The sequence below is a fragment of the Vipera berus genome (genome assembly GCF_964194415.1).
Source record: "Vipera berus genome assembly, chromosome: 8".
Taxonomy (NCBI): Eukaryota; Metazoa; Chordata; class Lepidosauria; order Squamata; family Viperidae; genus Vipera; species Vipera berus.
The window spans coordinates 16,477,747-16,495,051 of NC_138211.1; the positions used below are offsets into that span (position 1 = coordinate 16,477,747).

Below are 17,305 nucleotides of genomic sequence, written 5' to 3' on the forward strand. Positions count from 1 at the left end.
TAGCTGCCAGACCAACTTATCCTCTTCTCTTCTCTTCTCTTCTCTTCTCTTCTCTTCTCTTCTCTTCTCTTCTCTTCTCTTCTCTTCTCTTCTCTTCTCTTCTCTTCTCTTCTCTTCTCTTCTCTTCTCTTCTCTTCTCTTCTCTTCTCTTCTCTTCTCTTCTCTTCTCTCCTCTCCTCTCCTCTCCTCTCCTCTCCTCTCCTCTCCTCCCTTCCCTTCCCTTCTCTACATTAGCCTTTTTGGCAGCTGCAGCACACTGCTGCGTCATACTCCCATGGTGGTTCTAATAGGACACCTAGATCTCAATAACAGTTACTCCTGTTGAGCCAGGTATCAGCTAATCTATATTTGTGCATTTGGTTTTTCTTGCCCTTATGTAAACCCTTATTCTGCTGACCACTGAATTACATTTTTTTTTGGATAGAGCATAGTGTTCAAGTCTTTCATGGTCATTCTGAGTCTTGAGACTCAGTGTTAGCTATTCCCCCCAGCTTGAGGTTGCCTGCAAATTTGATTTGTTCCCCTTCCATTCATTCATCTAGTTCACTTATGAGGATGATGAAGAGTACTGAGCTTAAGACAGAACTTTGGGATACTTCTCTGCATACTACCTGCTGAGTGTGGTTGGTGAGTCAGTTGTGAATCCATCTGGTGGTGGTACTGATTATTCCACATTGTTCATTCTTACCAAGAGGTAGGCTGTGGACTGCCATAGTGAAGTCTAGTAAAACTATATCCACAGTGTTTCTGTTATCCACTGATTTAGTCATTTTGTCAAAGAAAGAAATAAGGAATGATCCATTTCTGGAAAAAAAAACAGGGTGGCTTCTATTAATTCTGAAAGGAATTAAGAGCTGGTGAGGTCAGCTATACTGGACTTAATTCTTACTAACAGAGATGGAATGATAGAGGATATTGAAGTTGAGGAACTTTGGCAGAGAGTGACCATGTCATATTGGGATTCAACACAATGCAGGGACAATTAATTAAACAAAGCTATTGAATTCAAGGCACAGAAGGGTTTACTCATGCCACTATACACAAGAATCTAGTCAACTAATGGCCAGTGCTGAATTGGCTTGAGATAAGAGTCAATGGAATTCATGGAGGGCTGGAACTGGGTCTCTTGTGGCAATGGAATGACTCCAAACTGATGTCACATTCTTCGTCTGTTCTTCTCCTTTATCTATATGATACATGGCCAAATGTTTTGTTCTTGATTTCTGGATTTTATTTATATTTTATCCCTGTATTTATTATTTTTTATAAATTAGTCAGTTTATGAGATCAGTTGGGCTAAGAAAGAAGCCCAAAGTTACCCAGTTGGCTTTCATGCCTAAGAAAGGCTCAAAGTCTCCTGGTTCCTAGACCAGCATCTTAACCAGTACACCAAACTGACTCATTATGATTCCATTTGTTTTCATTTTGCAAATGAAGTTCTCCCCCAATTATAACTATCACTAACAATATCCAGTGATTTTCATAAGTTTTGACTGCAGCTATGGGCATCTGCAGGGAGGGTTAATAAAAAAAGTGTCAAGATGGTGGCCACAAAGCCCTCTCTTGGAAGATAAAATCAAAACAAGCAGAGAAAACAGAGAAATAGATCAGGGAATAAAATGGTTCCTTTCTACATTCCCCTTGGCACTGATCTCCTTTTAATCTTCTTTAATCTCATTTTGTCTGTCACTTTCAATCATATGCTGGCAAGACACAAGGCAAAACAACTGTCAAAGAATGATTATGCTTAATCAAAGAATGATTATGCTTAACATTGGCAATCAATTATTAGTAGTGTTATTAAGGTTTTTTTTTAGGATGTAGGCTTTGCTACTGTATTACAATGCTGATACTACTGCTGTTTTTAGCAACTGTTCCTCATGAATACTTTGGGGTCCTTTTGTCTCACAGACATTTCAATACCAAACTAGATAATATTATCAATGCTGGAAGTGAATGGGATTTGCTCTCTATTTTTAGACAAGATGCTTTCCCTATTGGTGTTGGTGGGAGTCTTCTTTGTAGTCATTTGATAAGTTCCTTGATTGGGGTATTGTTTACTACTTGATGGTTGCTCTAGGCTAGAATGCTCACAGACTCCCAGTTGAAAGTATAGTTCAGCCTGTGTTGTGCAGTTAAGGAGGTTTCTTCTCACTGCTAGTCTAGTTGGTGTATATGGATGTGCTCTGTAATAAACAACAATCATTTTAAAGGGTAAAATAAAAAGTTACACTTTTCTTCCCCTAAATTCTTATGACAGAATCTCTTGTTTTTCCATGTTTGCATTTCTTTCAGTTCGTTCCCAAATCAGGTTGTATTTTTTATTCCGCATTCTGCACATTTTTTGTACCAACTTTCTTCTAATAATCACATTTTATATATCTTTAAGATAACATCATTGCAAAACTCTAAAGAGAAGAAATCGGCTCTTCTTTTCTCATTCAAAGTAAGTGAGGTAAACACAGGGCTTTTTTTCTCATAGAAGGCTCAGAATGGAGTTCCGGCACCTTTTTGAGATGGAACCGTGTAGGGTAGGCAAGGCAGGTTGTATGATGTGTGTGAGTTCCGGCACCTTTTTCTCTTACAAAAAAAGCACTGGGTAAACAGACACAGAGACGGGCTCTGAGGATGGGCTCCAGCATGAGGCTGGAAGCTTGGAAGACAACCAACCCAGATTGAATCTAATCAGTGCTTTTTTTGTAAAAGAAAAAGGTGCCGGAACTCACACATGTCATACAACCCGCCTTGCCTACCCTACAAGGTTCCATCCAAAAAAGGTGCCAGAACTCTGTTCTGAGTGTTCTATGACAAAAAGCCCTGTATCTATCTATCTATCTATCTATCTATCTATCTATCTATCTATCTATCTATCTATCTATCTATCTATCTATCTATCCAGTGCTTTTTTTGTAAAAGAAAAAGGTGCCGGAACTCACACATGTCATACAACCCGCCTTGCCTACCCTACAAGGTTCCATCCAAAAAAGGTGCCAGAACTCTGTTCTGAGTGTTCTATGACAAAAAGCCCTGTATCTATCTATCTATCTATCTATCTATCTATCTATCTATCTATCTATCTATCTATCTATCTATCTATCTATCTATCTATCTATCCAGTGCTTTTTTTGTAAAAGAAAAAGGTGCCGGAACTCACACATGTCATACAACCCGCCTTGCCTACCCTACAAGGTTCCATCCAAAAAAGGTGCCAGAACTCTGTTCTGAGTGTTCTATGACAAAAAAGCCCTGTATCTACCTATCTATCTATCTATCTATCTATCTATCTATCTATCTATCTGTCTATCTATCTATCTATCTATCTATCTATCTATCTATCTATCTATCTATCTATCTATCTATCTATCTATCATCCATCCAGTGCTTTTTTTGTAAAAGAAAAAGGTGCTGGAACTCACACATGTCATACAACCCGCCTTGCCTACTCTACAAGGTTCCATCCAAAAAAGGTGCCGGAACTCTGTTCTGAGCGTTCTATGAGAAAAAAAAGCCCTGGTATATTCAACAGTTAGGTCCCCCTACCTTTTTTTTTGTACACACAAATTTTGCTTCATTCTTAGTGTTGGATGTTCATTCTTCTGTTTCTCTCTTTTTATTTTATTTGTTTATTTGTTTATTTATTTATTTTATTTTATTTGTTATTTTATTTGTTTATTTATTTCATTTCATTTTATTTTTATTTATTTTATTTGTGTTGACAAATGAAATAAATATTTTTTTTAAAAAAGGAAAATGTTTTCCTTCTTATCCAAGAAGCTTCTTCGTTTCTTCACTTGGCTGAGAAGTGAAAGATTTTCAAGGGAAAAAAACACCCACAAGAAGGTCCTTCTGCCTTTTAAAAAACACCTTTGCAATTGTATTGCGATATGTGGATTTATTTATTGTTAGGGGCTCCTTCTGAAACAAAATACTATATTTTGAATTTTTTGGATGACTGTGAATAAGTTCCTTTAATGCCAATAGATAATTCTCCTGATGGTTGACCTCAGGATTGCATGCAAGTTCTTGAGGTGGTTTACTCCAGCAAACCATAGTTGAAAAATGACCCTTTACACAATGCAGAATAGTTTATTGATAGAAACAGCAACATCTGGGAAAGCCAGTGTGAAATTTTGGGAGAGGAAGCATTGACTTTGAATACACCAGCTCAAAAGGTAGAACTTCTTGCATCAAATGTGCTTTGCAATTGGCAAACGGTAAAATGGCCATTTTATTTATTTATTTATTTTGACAGCAAATAAGCCTTTGGTGTTTTACATGCCCATGGAGCTTTGTGGCAGGAAAAAGGTTTGATTACAGCAAAATGTAAATAGATTAAATATGAAGAAGAAATATTGCATAATTTAGATGCCATCTGGAAGCTAAGGGTGATTTACTAGTAGGATGCAGGCAGATGGATCTCTTTGGACTAGAGGGAAGCCAAACCTTCTGGAAGAAGGATCTCCAAAATCAAATCTGAGAGAAGCCAGAGGTTGATTAGTAGGCTGTCTCCACATCAACACACTTCCCATTGATGCAGACCTGAAAGTCAAAGAAAGAGATGATCAATGGAGTAAGACAGCAGTTTCTGAACTAACCCAAACTTCTTTCAGGTTCTATATTGTATAAAAATCAAGGGGAAGCTAAGCTTTGTGTTTGCTTCTGCCTTTCTAAGTGGCTTCATTGTTAGGTCACAACCAGCTCTGCCCTGATTTTCTCATTTCTCTCTTCCACCTTCCCTATGGAGACACCTAGAAGTTTAGAGAAAGGACTGACTCTTGACAGTCTGTCTGAAAGATGCTGCGAGAGAGAAGCACAAGGCTCTGAGAAGGCCAGGCGTTTTGTTCTTGCAAGAAAGAAAGAAGCCCTGGACATCCACCTCATTTGTTGTGGTTGTTGTTTGAAGAAAAAACAAAGTAACAACCAAAATAAGGGTAGTTGAATTCTTGTTCTTCTATGTAATTTTACTGTAGTTTGGAAACTCTAGACCAGCTTTTAGCATTGATCAATTACATTATTTTTTTTAGTGATCACCCCTTGGAATCAGACTTTAGAGCACACAGATTAGAGGTAATCTTTTACTAACCATTCCATCTCCACATTTTGTTCCAGGATCAACCATTCCCTTATTTTCATCACTGGGTATATAGTAGATTTGGCAAGGATTCTTGTGTCCAGGTGAATCTAAGCAATATAACCTGCCACATTTTACATCTCTGAAAAGGAAACAGTCAATTCATACTAATTAGTAAGAATGAGAAAGATTGAGGGCAGGAGAAGAAGGGGATGACAGAGAATGAGGTGGCTGGATGGAGTCACTGAAGCAGTAAACGTGAGTCTAAATGGACTCCAGAAGATGGTAGAGGACAGAAAGGCCTGGAGGAACGTTGTCCATAGGGTTGCGATGGGCCAGACATGACTTTGCAACTAACAACAACAAGAAGAAAAATGAGGTTTGTTCCTTTATTTATTTGCAAATGTTCATTCATTCATTCATTCATTTCCCATGTTCCCCATCTCACTAATACCATGACTTTTGGGGTGACTTATGATATAATAAAAAGTTAGAAAGCGCCACAAAAAATTAAAATTAGAATAAAAGGTAAAAATTAGAAAAACATGATGGGCAGCCTGGGGATAAGAATCTTCACTATTCCATCAGCCATCCCTAATATAGCAGGCCCATGTTGCCCCACCACCACCGGCCAAGCAGCAGAGCCTTGGTTGAAGGTTGTTCCTGGGGGCCAGAACTCTGGGGCAGACCTCACCTCTGACAGGAGAATATTATGGAGGGTGGGGTGGGGGCACAGCTGAATAGGCTTTTCTCCTGCACCTCACCAGCCAAAATTCTTTGACTGACAGGATATGAAGTAGACCTTTTTCACTAAAAGGACTGGAGCAGGTTAATCCCAACAGTTCCACCAGTCTCCTGGACTCATGTCATAAAGGGCTTTAAAGGTAATGACCAACTCCTTGAATTGACCCGGAAGCAAACTGGCAACCTGTTCATCATATAACAGCGGTGTCACATGTGAGAGGCTTCCAGAACTATCAGCACCACTGTGTTCCGTACCAGTTGCACTTTCCGAATACTCTTCAAGGGTAGCCCTATGCAGTAATCCAACTGGGAGGTGACCAGAACACGTCACTGTGGTAACACACAGTTGATCTTATATTATCCTTTATGTGTTTTGTTTTGTTTTTTAATTAGAGATGGAGAAACAGAGGTTTGTTCAGCCTCAATATGAACTGGGTTGCCTTTAACATGTACCTGAAAAATCTTACAAGGTGTTTCAAGGTTTGAACCAAAATAAAGAAACACAGTTCTTGTATCTCCAACTAGTTCACTGTGATTTCCATGTTTTTGGGGGTGAAGATAGTTTGAGTCAGGATTCTTATCTTAAGAGCAAGGAATGCATCTATTATCCACCTGGATAAGCAGAATTAGGAGATTTATTTTTTTCCAGATCTCTAGCTTAAAATTCCTCTAATCTCTGATCAGTGGATGACAGGGAGTTGAAATTTAAAGGTTGGAGAGGGAAATGCCCCCCCCCAATGGCTTTTATTCCATTTCATTTTTTTAAAAAAGGAAGCAAAAAGTAATTAAGATTTAACTAAGGATGTATAAAATAAGAACTTTCCTTCCTTTAACAGGAAACAATGGCACAGGGGTCTGTGTGTTTGCCTACGAGATAAAGGCAGAGTCCGGATTTACACACACCACTAAAAGATAATGTGGCTTATTGTTTAGTTTGGGTTCAACATGTGGAGCCAATTTAGCCCTTGTGGCTTCTAAATCATGATTTATGACTAAATGCAATTAATAAACTCAGTCAACCAAGATTTATTCAGTAATAAGCTGGGTGATGTCAACCTAATGAGAAAGGTGGATCATAGTATAGTCCTTAACTTACAACCACAACTGTGTCCAGAATTTTTCTTGACAATTTTACAACCTTTTTGCCATGGCAGTGAGGTGAACCACTACAATTGTTAAGTGAATCACATGTTTGTTAAGCAAGTCCAACCTCCCGCATTGACTTTGCTTGCTGGAAGCTGGCTGGGAAGATGGAAAATGGTGATCATGTATCCTTGGGACATTATTTATTTATTTATTTTATTTTATTATATTTGTATACCGCCCTTCTCCCGAAGGACTCAGCCCTCATAAATACAGGAACCTGAATTTTGATCACGTGACTACAGGATGCCATTATATTTGGAAGTGGAAGAATCAATTTCTTTGAGGTCGCTAAACGAAAGGTTATAAGTCAAGGACTATCTGTCCTTTCTCACACAACCTTTTAAAAGGCACTTCTATCCTCACAGCGCTCTTTTTACATCCCACTTTTGCTCCATCTTGTTACCCCAGATGGAAAACAAATAAAAATTAGCCATTCAGAAATTGGCTCATATTTCTATTGTTTTAGCTGGCCGACAGAGTCATATTCCCACAGATGTGGACCATAAAATATTTCTTATTATCCTTATATTATATCATCATCACAGCAGGAAATAATTTAGATTGCTTACTCTGGTGCACATGCAATTTTTGTATTATTTTCCTTTCTGCAGTAGCCATAATGATTGCCCCGACGATTAAACTGAAAACATGAATCTTGAGCCACAGTTGCACCTGCAAGTGGGAGTGAGGAACCAAGACAAATACATGAATGTGTAATATGCCAGCAGGATAAAGAATGGCTTAAGAGATTAGAGAGGAGTTCCATATAATTTAGTTAATATTGACTTACTTACTTATTTAACCATTCCTCATTATGAAGCTTTCACTATCACATACAATGTTACACTAAACTTGCTTATTCCATTTGATGGACACAAAGCTGAAGCCACTACAATGCAACTTGCAGGAGACTATCTGATAAATAGGGTAATCTGAATCCAGATTTCTTCCTCGGTGTCTGCATTTTTAAACTTCAGCTTTATCATGGATTCATTCCTGTGCTGGAATGCAGTGAAGATATAGATTTCCAGAAGGGAGGGTGTGAAATCCTGAGAAATAAGAGGCAACTCTCCCTGGATATATGTGTGAGAGAAAGAGGATGAAGACATCTCCTGAATAGTTTACAGAATGTATTGTAGATGCAGATAGTAGTCTGGCAAGATTTTGACGATAGGAATGAAACAAGAAAGAATTCAGCATGGAATAACCATCATTCTTGGTTTAAGACCTGTCAATTCCTGGACACAAGTCTCTTTGAGTACAGTTGGATTACTATTCTTTGGAATGTTACCTCATTTTGGGCTATTTACCTGATCAAAATAACGTTTTCTTTGTTTGAACTGAGAGTTTCCATTTTTAAAACAATGGAAATAATACAGCAAGTTTCCATTTATTGTCCAAATCACATCCTCTACAAATCCAATTGATTGATTAATCGTGGAAGTGGAGCAATTTTTCTGATGTATAATTCAGATTCCCAATCATCACACATGCTACATGAGCTTCATAAACAATGTACATAAGAAGGTGGAAGGGGAACTCATCAAATTTGAAGAGAACAGCATACTGGTAGGAATAGCCATCACTCCACATGATAGGCTTACAATCCAGAAGGATCTTTTAAGCATTGAGTCCAATCTAACAAAATTAAATTCAGTAGTGAAAAAGTAAAAAAAGAAATCTACATTTAGGAAAGAACAAGCAAATGCACAGGTATAGGAAAGGTGATACCTGGCTCAATAGTTGTAACTTTGAGAGGGATCTTGGAGTCCTAGTGGACAATCACTTAAATATGAGCCAGCCGCCAAAAAAACCAATACAGTGCTAGGCTACACTTTTTGTTTTACACTACAATTAGGCTATGCTAACAGAGATATAAAATCAAGATCACATGAACTGTTAGTACCACTTTATAATGCTTTGGAATATTGTGCAAAGTTTTGTTTGCCACAGTTTGAAAACAAATGCAGAGAAGAGCAGCAAATATGATAAGAGGACTGGAGGCTAAAACATATGAAGAAGAGTTGCACAAATTGAGTATGTCTAGTTTAATTAAAAGAAAGACTCTGGGTGACATGATATCAGTGTTCCCATATCTAAGGTGCTGCCACAAAAAAGAGGATGCCAACTGATTCTCCAAAGCACCTGAAGGGAGAGCACGACCAATGGATGGAAACTAATCAAGGAGAGAACCAACCTAGAAACAGGGAGAAATTTCCTGAGAGAACAGTTAATCAATGGAATGGCTTGCCTTCAGAAGTTGGGGTGCTCCAACACTGGAGGTTTTTAAGAAGAGATTGGAGATGGTATAGGGTCTACTGCTTGAACAGGAGGTTGGACTAGAAGACATCAAAGGCTCCTTATTACAACTCTGTTCTTCTATTATTCTGTTAATTCTGATTCTTTTAATTAGTGACCCAAAACCTGTGTTTGGGAATTTTTATATGCAAAACCTCATTGCATCACCTATATAAAGAAAAATCTCCCTGTTAGCTGAAAACTATCTACCCTATGTGAAAAAGAGGAACTTATTTCAGTTTTCTTTTTCAATATAAAGCCATGCTGTAAATTTTGTAATAGTCTGGCATTAAAATGATCAGTGATCAGTGATAGGAATCACATCCCCCAACATCTGTTTCTTCAATTATTATGCCAAATGTAAGGAAAATTTCAGTCGCAGGGTTGAATACTCTTAGCGCACAGTCCCATGTTCAATCTACATTATCTCTCATTGAGATTGGCTCAGATCTTCCTCCAATTTGGGAACGTATGAACAACCCACAAAAATGTCCTTCCCCCAAAGTCCATCTCTGGGCTCTAAAGCCTACAAAGAATGGAGGCTTTAATCTTAAAAAAATATTCCTTCTGGAAAAGACCTTCAGAAGTTGTGGGTGCTCCAACACTGGAGATTTTTTAAAGAAGAGATTGGAAATGATATAAGGCTTCCTGCTTGAGCAGGGAGATGGACTAGAAGACCTGCAAGGCTCCTTCCAACTCTGTTACAGAACAGAAATGTAATGATGATTTACTATGGATAAAAAAGGAGAAAATATATTTCATTAATGGCAATGACTATCTTAATCCTTTATAACACCAGTATTCTGAAATGCTAAAGTTGACTTACTTGCCCCAAAGAGAGAAATACATTGCTTTCCCATGATGGGGCATGTCCCATTGTAGCAGTAACCATTGTTGTTTTGGCATGGATGTCCATTCCTTTGGAACTGATCTGTGGGACACTCAGCAGATTGGCCAGTGCAGAGATCAGAAACGTCACATTCACCATTTGCTGGCCGGCATACTGTTCCTGCTCTCCTAAACTGTGGGCGAGAATCAAAAATACTCCAGCTATCACTCTTCAGCAGCAGAGATCAAAGAGTCAAACCATGATTCACAACACATTTCAAAACCTCCTCTTCATCTGTCTTGAGGATCACCAAGCAAGGCATCCCTGCCCTGTTACAATTGTGTGTGGTGTCTAGAAGTCCCAGTCCATCTTGTTTGCTATCGGGAAATGATTGCAATGAAAGGTTCAATTCCTGAAATACAAGTTCTATATGTTGGCTGACCAGTCAACTGGGATCCCACATAGAAAGAAGGAATGAGGAACTTGCACCTCTCTTTTCATGGTTCTGCAGCACCTCCAGAATGAGCCACCAAAACACCTGAATTTAGAGCTTTACAGAGCAGGTAGAGAACTTAATGGGGAAAAAGGCAACTTTACTTCCAGAAGTCTCCTGCACCAATTTCCATCCTAAAAGGCTCAGAGAGAAAAATGTCACAGCATTACCAGGGACCTCTTAGAACCTTTCAGAAAGTCAGGAAGCTGAATTGGGACACGAATCTCAAACATTGCTCACCCTTATTTAAACTTAGTTTCCATGCAATCTCAGTCAAAGAAAAAATATATTATTTTCATAGACATGATTTAACATGCCGAAAGAGTGCATTTGAGATTGAGACAAGACTGAAATGCTATTAAATTATCTTCCCTAAGGATATCTTCATAAGATTCAAATAAACTGGAAGAAGGGATAGAAATAAGGATAAAATGTTTTGATCATAGTACACAGCCAAGAGATATTACGTTTCTATATGGCTAGAATGGAGCAGGGTAAAATCTCTCCTGGTGTTAAAAATAAACAAATCTTACTTTGCATTGGTAACAACACACTCCATCTCCACACTGTGCCCCTGGCCTCAGTTTACACGTTGCAGCATCACAGCAGTGGTCTTGACAATTCTGAAACCCAAAACATATCAAATGATATAGAATTTTCTGTCTGGTCCTTTTTAATTGGTCTATTTTGAAGAGTGAAACTGCCAAGGAAAAAGACATTTCTGCAATGTGTTTCCTCTTATGGGTTCATGCTAGCAAACACACAAAATGTTATTGCAAATGGATAATGGCATATCTCTGTGAAAGAGCCTTATCTGATATTTCCTATGTGAAAAGAATAAAACAAATAAAAATATCCTCATCTCCTAATTGTGAAGCCCACAAAACCTACAGCCCCTTTTCTTTCTTATTCATGAGGGATTTTTTACTCATCATGCCAGCCTTTGAGGTAGTCCAGAGAAGAAGCAACAACCATGAGTATGAACACTACCTTGATTGTAAAGTTACAGTAGCAGAATCTTTCAATAATGAAAGTCCATTTTTACCACCTCATCTTTACGGACCAAGAGAATGGGTGGGAGGTGTCCCACTTGAGATTTTTGCCATGCCCCATTGCTTCTGCAGGCTAAACTCCTTATATGACCATTGACTAGACTAGACATTTCCTCCTTCTTTTGTCTCTCAAGGACATTTTCACAGAACATTACAAATGTATTTAACAATATAAAAAGAACACTATATTACTGTTTTTATAAAACATTATTAGGATCAGAGCATAGATTGAAGATCATCAGTTATGGGAGAAAGCAGCTCAAGAAAATTGTGGGACAGATAATGTGGCCATGTCAACAAAATGGGAGTTTTCAGGAGGGAAGGATTTTCTTGGAGTGGTGTATCACCCATTTTTTAAAAAAACAAAAAATACCCAAATGGTTGTGAGATACCAATTCTCCATTCCTCTACAATTCCATTCCTCTATAACTGGTTAACCAAATCCAAAAAACCACTCATACATGCATGTACATAAAGGGCACAAACCTATGCCATTCACAAACCAACCTCTTGGATGGCTCAAACCATTTAGAAAGCCAGATAATTTTTCAAGGATTCCCATTTTTTGATTCAGTTCTTCAAATTACTCTTGTTGATTAAAAGAGAAAAAGACTTACTGCAGGAGAGCCGCAGTCACATTCTTCTCCCACCTCCACAAAGTAATTTCCGCAAACTGCAGGTGAAACAATATCTGTTTTCAAGGGTTTGTTGAGAATGCATTGAGGCATTTTATTAATAAGATACTTCCGAAGTTCCTCCCGACTACAATCACTGAACAGATAGGAAGTTTCACATCTGTAGAGATGAACCAAAATAAGACCATGACATCATCCATATTTGGACTAGGAACCGAATTCATTGCAAAAACATGTAAGATGGAAAGATAAAGGTAAAGGTTCCCCAGCAGATGCGTGCTAGTCATTTCCGACTCTAGGGGCCGGTGCTCATCTCCGTTTCAAAGCCGAAGAGCCAGCCCTTGTCCGAGGACGTCTCCATGGTCATGTGGCCGGCATGACTAGACGCCAAAGGCGCACGGAACACTGTTACCTTCCCACCGTAGTGGTCTTTATTTTTCTACTTGCATTTTTATGTGCTTTCGAACTGCTAGGTTGGCAGAAGCTGGGACGAGTAGCAGGCGCTCACTCTGCTACATGGCACTCAGGATTCGACCTGCCAAACTGCTGACCTTCTGATCGACAAGCTCAGCATCCTAACCCACTGAGCCACCACATCCCTTAAGATGGAAAAGGGATCGTTATTGAAGAAATGCAGTGGTTTTCTTTTCTTTAAAGCTAACAAAATAGATAAGAGAACGCTTTGTACCCCTTGATCTTACTTCCAGATTATGCTCCCTCATTTTTAATTCCACTAACTTTCCTTTCTTTTTTAACAAAATACATTTGCAATGAGAACCCCATGAGATATTAATTGATTGAGCTGCGTCTTGTATTTGAATGGGCTGCCTTTTATTTTCATTTTTAGTCAGCCTCTCTGTGGAAGGAAAATAATATAACTTTAGGAAAAACTGTGGAATTTTGATCCAGTTTTTCTTTTCTTCTTTTGGAGGGACAATACTTTTTATAACCATGAAGAGAGAGCTAACTACGCTAACTCTCTATTTGCCTTAAAGTATTTTTTTTGCTGATTTCTTTTGTTGAAAAGGTGATAATATCAGCAACATGCCACTGACCTCTGAAGCTGAATACTTAAATAGATGCAAACATGGCATCGTAAGCCCAGAAAAGCACCTTCCTAATGTTAATTCAAATCATTAGGAATAGAATTATTGTCCCTCAAGTTAGGAGGAGGAAACAAGAACACAAAGACAATTTTCTGATGGCCATTAAATAGACAAGACAGTCTTCTTTCCAAGCAAAGTCTTCCGTACAAAACTGGTTGACTTGGTCAACACACAGAAGCTCTTTTGAGGTTTCTTCCAACACAAAGTATTGTCTGGGACATTACACATCCTCTTCAAACCTGTTTTCCTTGTTACCTGCTGGGAGGAGAGGGCTTTGTGGTATATAAAGCAGGTTTTTAAAGAAAAGACTGGACATTCACCTGTCTGAGAGGGTATAGGTTCTCCTGCTTGAGCTGGGGGCTGGACTAGAAGACCTCCAAGGTCCCTTCCAGCTCTATTCTATTCCTATTCTATTCTATTTTATTCTATTCTATTCTATTCTATTCTGTTCTGTTCTGTTCTGTTCTGTTCTGTTCTGTTCTGTTCTGTTCTATTCTATTCTATTCTATTCTATTCTATTCTATTCTATTCTATTCTATTCTATTCTATTCTATTCTATTCTATTCTATTCTAAAACACCACAAAGTATCTAGAAGTATTAAAGAGTATTCATTATGCCCAGAAATCCTTCAGGAAGGACAGGAAAGGCTACATGACATTGTCCATACTTCCTGGCCTCCTTGCCCTTGCATGAAATAGGAGGCAACAAAGTCCTCGGGCGTTAGCCGAAGAAACAAGAAATTGATCCAAAGGTGGGATGCTCACTGAGTCTACACAAAACAGTTATGGGGAGTTTTGCAAAAGACAATTGCTGAGAACATTTTGCTTTCTTTTTCCTTTTCCTTTTCCTTCTTGATGAAGTAAGGCCTAAACTTGCACCTGGAAGAAAATATTGGTAGTCTTTGACTTGCTGTCACAACTGGGACCAGAATTTCCATTGCCCACCAAGCAAGTTGTTAAGTGAGTCATGCTCAGTTTTACAATCAGTTTTGCCACTTTGTTAAGTGAATCACACAGTCATTAAAGGACCCAGGTTCCTCCACTTGCTTTGCATATGGGAAGACAGCTGGGAAAGTCACAAATGAATGCAGGATGCTGCAAGCATCATGAACACACGCAGCTGTCACCAACTGCCCAAAATGACTGAAGGGAGGCTACGATTGCTGTAACTTTGAGGACCGGTCATAAGTCAGTGTTGTCAGGGCCATTGTAACTTCAAATGGTTGCTAAACAAATGGTTGTAAGTCAATGACTTCCTGCACGTTGCTACCTGTTGATTTCAGAAGACTGCAATATATGACAGAGATGTAACATATTCTACCTTGATGAAAGGGTGAGGCAAGAAAACCCCAAGGATGCTAATTTATCTTTTTCTTCCTCCTGTTGCCAGATTCAGAATATTTTTTCCCCATTCTGCTTCCCAGTTTAGGAAAGTCTTTAACATCTAACTTGTTTTCCTCTTTTATCCATCACAGATATTAATATTTGGTTTCTTTGGCTGTGCTTCCTACGTTGTTTCTTTAAACTCTGGGGTTTTGGAGGAAGCTACTGAAGGATGGTTATTCAATTGCTGAGAACATTTCTACCTTTTTAAATATGACACATTTTAACTACACATGGTAAAGTGACACACAAATTACCCAAACCCTCTTTTTTTGTAACTCCCTGATCACTTCATTTTTCTAAGTTCTCAGCATATTTAATTTAAGAATTAATTGCAACCATTTAAAAATACCTTCATTGGAAAGGCATTAAAAGTTTTCCTCAATCCTTACCTTAGTATCCCAGACATAATGCATGATTTAGCCCCGCAAGTACACTGAATTCCATCATGATCCATGCCCAGATTATGACCCATCTCATGGGCCATTGCAGATGCAACCAAAAGATATATTTTACTATGATCCTGAAGATAAGAGAATATTTTGTTTATTGTTAGTCCGCCAAGAAAATGAAAGTGAATCCAATTATTATTATTAGCACTAAATGGCTAAAACCGGTGGCTAAGTGACCAATTTTAAGTTGAGGATACCATCTCAGGATTCCTCTAACTTTTCTGAATGTAAGTGTCCCCACCCAGACTCCGGAACATACACAAATACATCCAGAAGGAAACTTTAAAGCCCAGAAGCTACAGCACAGGAGAAGATCAAAAGTTATGCATCCATTTGCTGTCTGCATTTATATAGTTTCTAAAACTTACAGGCAACTTCACTCCAAAAACTACTCAATGTCTTTTGCTACAAGCTCACATTTTAGGAATATTGAAGGTAATCCTAAACAGACTTAAGAATGAGTTGGTCTTTCTGAGTAAAATTACATTCTTGAGGAAATAGGATTACCTTGTACTACCAGGATCCTAACTCTGCTTATTAAGAAAGAAAACTTTATGAGTTTTGTTGTATAAGTTTTGTTTATTGCCATGTCTCTCCATTCTTCCTACATGAACAAAAAGCTAACTTTACTGTTTCTCAATAGATGCTTAGTATCACGTTAACTAATGGTTTTCTTGCAGGATCTTAAAATACTGGAGTTTTTTTCTCTTTTAAGTAGATTTAGTATTCTCTCATATTCTCAATGTACTTTAATTCAGTCACATGCAATCTAGACACTACATTTCTTGGAATGAATGTGGGGTGATTCATGTTTGTCATTAGGATTGCTAAGAATATTGTTCAGAAGCATTATTTGGAAGTATTGTAACATAATTTGACCTGCTCATTTGCCAGTCAGAGCACAGTTTGACTCCTCCTGATCCAGAAACTTTACAATATATTGTCGTCTTTGACATATAGCTCTTTGCATACAAATAGCTTGTTCTACAACTTATCTAAGAATGCTTTGTGCCAAAATGCCATCAGTTGACGCAGGACTTGGAGATGTAAAATCTATAAATAAGTCTGGGTGAAAATGACATGGATGAAAAATAAGAAGAGACTTTATTTATAAAGAAGTTATGCCTGTACATAAGTTTTCACTTGAGTACAAATCGATAGGTTTTTTTTTCTTCTACTAACCTGAACAATTCCTACAGAATACTTTGGCTGGCACATGCGGCCCACGAAACCACGTCCTGCACTTGGTCCATTGAAGTTAATGCCCCTATGAGAAAGAAGAGGAAGGGGATAAAATTTATAGAAGATAAAAGCACACTATGTAGGGGCATACATAACTTTCTATGGCTTTTTGCAAAGCCATCAACTTAAATGAGAAAATGAGATTGATTTTTTTTTGTATTTTAAACATTCTCCCTTGCACTTAAATCTGCTCTCCATCTAGCCCCTTCCATATTTCATAAGCCCTTCTTGTTACGCACATATCTTGTAAGATTGCTCACAACACAATTGATATTTGTGCAATAGCTTACAGATATAAGACAATGAACATGTCAATTTCCCTCTCATAAACTTTTATGCCAATATATAGGCTGATGGGGTGTGGAACTGAGCAGTTAAGACAGTGGGCTTGTTGACTAGAAGGTGGACAGTTTGAGACCTAAGTTCTGCCTGATACAGTGAGCTCCCATTACTTGCTCCAGCTCCTGTCAGCCTAACAGTTCAAAAGCACAAAAACAAAAGTAGATAAATAGGTACCATTTTTGTGAGAAGGCAATAGCATTCCATGTGCTTTTGGCATTTGATCATGCTGGCCACATGACCATGGAAGCATCTTTGGACAATGCTGGCTCTTCAGCTGTGAAACAGACCTGATCCTAAACCCCTAGAGTCGGATATGACTGGCAGAGAAACATTCACACCACACACCATACACACACACAAACACACACACAAATGTATATGTATATGCATATATTGCTAAGCACTACATATAGATTGGATACTGTATTATTTTACTTTATTCTTGGTTTATCTGTTGTATAATGCAAGTGTTTATTTATTTGGTGCAGAATGGGAACCAAAACATTATTTAA

The 17,305-nt window shown here is 38.2% G+C and overlaps 2 protein-coding genes across 3 annotated transcripts in view; both read right to left on the bottom strand.

Moving 5' to 3' along the window:
- Window positions 1–17,305, bottom strand: part of LOC308671401 (zinc metalloproteinase-disintegrin-like protein H3) — a 287,574-nt gene that overhangs the window by 111,325 nt on the left and 158,944 nt on the right. The gene's annotated exons all lie outside the window — the stretch shown is intronic.
- The window catches only part of LOC308671399 (zinc metalloproteinase-disintegrin-like protein F1), a 78,883-nt gene that overhangs the window by 44,234 nt on the left and 17,344 nt on the right, over window positions 1–17,305 (bottom strand). Inside the window, exons 10-17 of one of the 2 annotated variants that reach the window (XM_081333556.1) lie at window positions 16,392–16,476; window positions 15,150–15,280; window positions 12,251–12,428; window positions 11,115–11,204; window positions 10,086–10,281; window positions 7,531–7,633; window positions 5,084–5,213; window positions 3,393–4,539 (exon numbers count right to left, since the gene is read on the bottom strand). The exons of the other annotated variant lie outside the window; for it this stretch is intronic. Coding sequence (XP_081189682.1) covers window positions 4,495–4,539; window positions 5,084–5,213; window positions 7,531–7,633; window positions 10,086–10,281; window positions 11,115–11,204; window positions 12,251–12,428; window positions 15,150–15,280; window positions 16,392–16,476 — 958 coding nt within the window. The 3' untranslated portion in view covers window positions 3,393–4,494. Of the gene's footprint in view, window positions 1–3,392; window positions 4,540–5,083; window positions 5,214–7,530; window positions 7,634–10,085; window positions 10,282–11,114; window positions 11,205–12,250; window positions 12,429–15,149; window positions 15,281–16,391; window positions 16,477–17,305 lie in introns of those variants that run through there. 2 annotated transcript variants of the gene reach the window in all.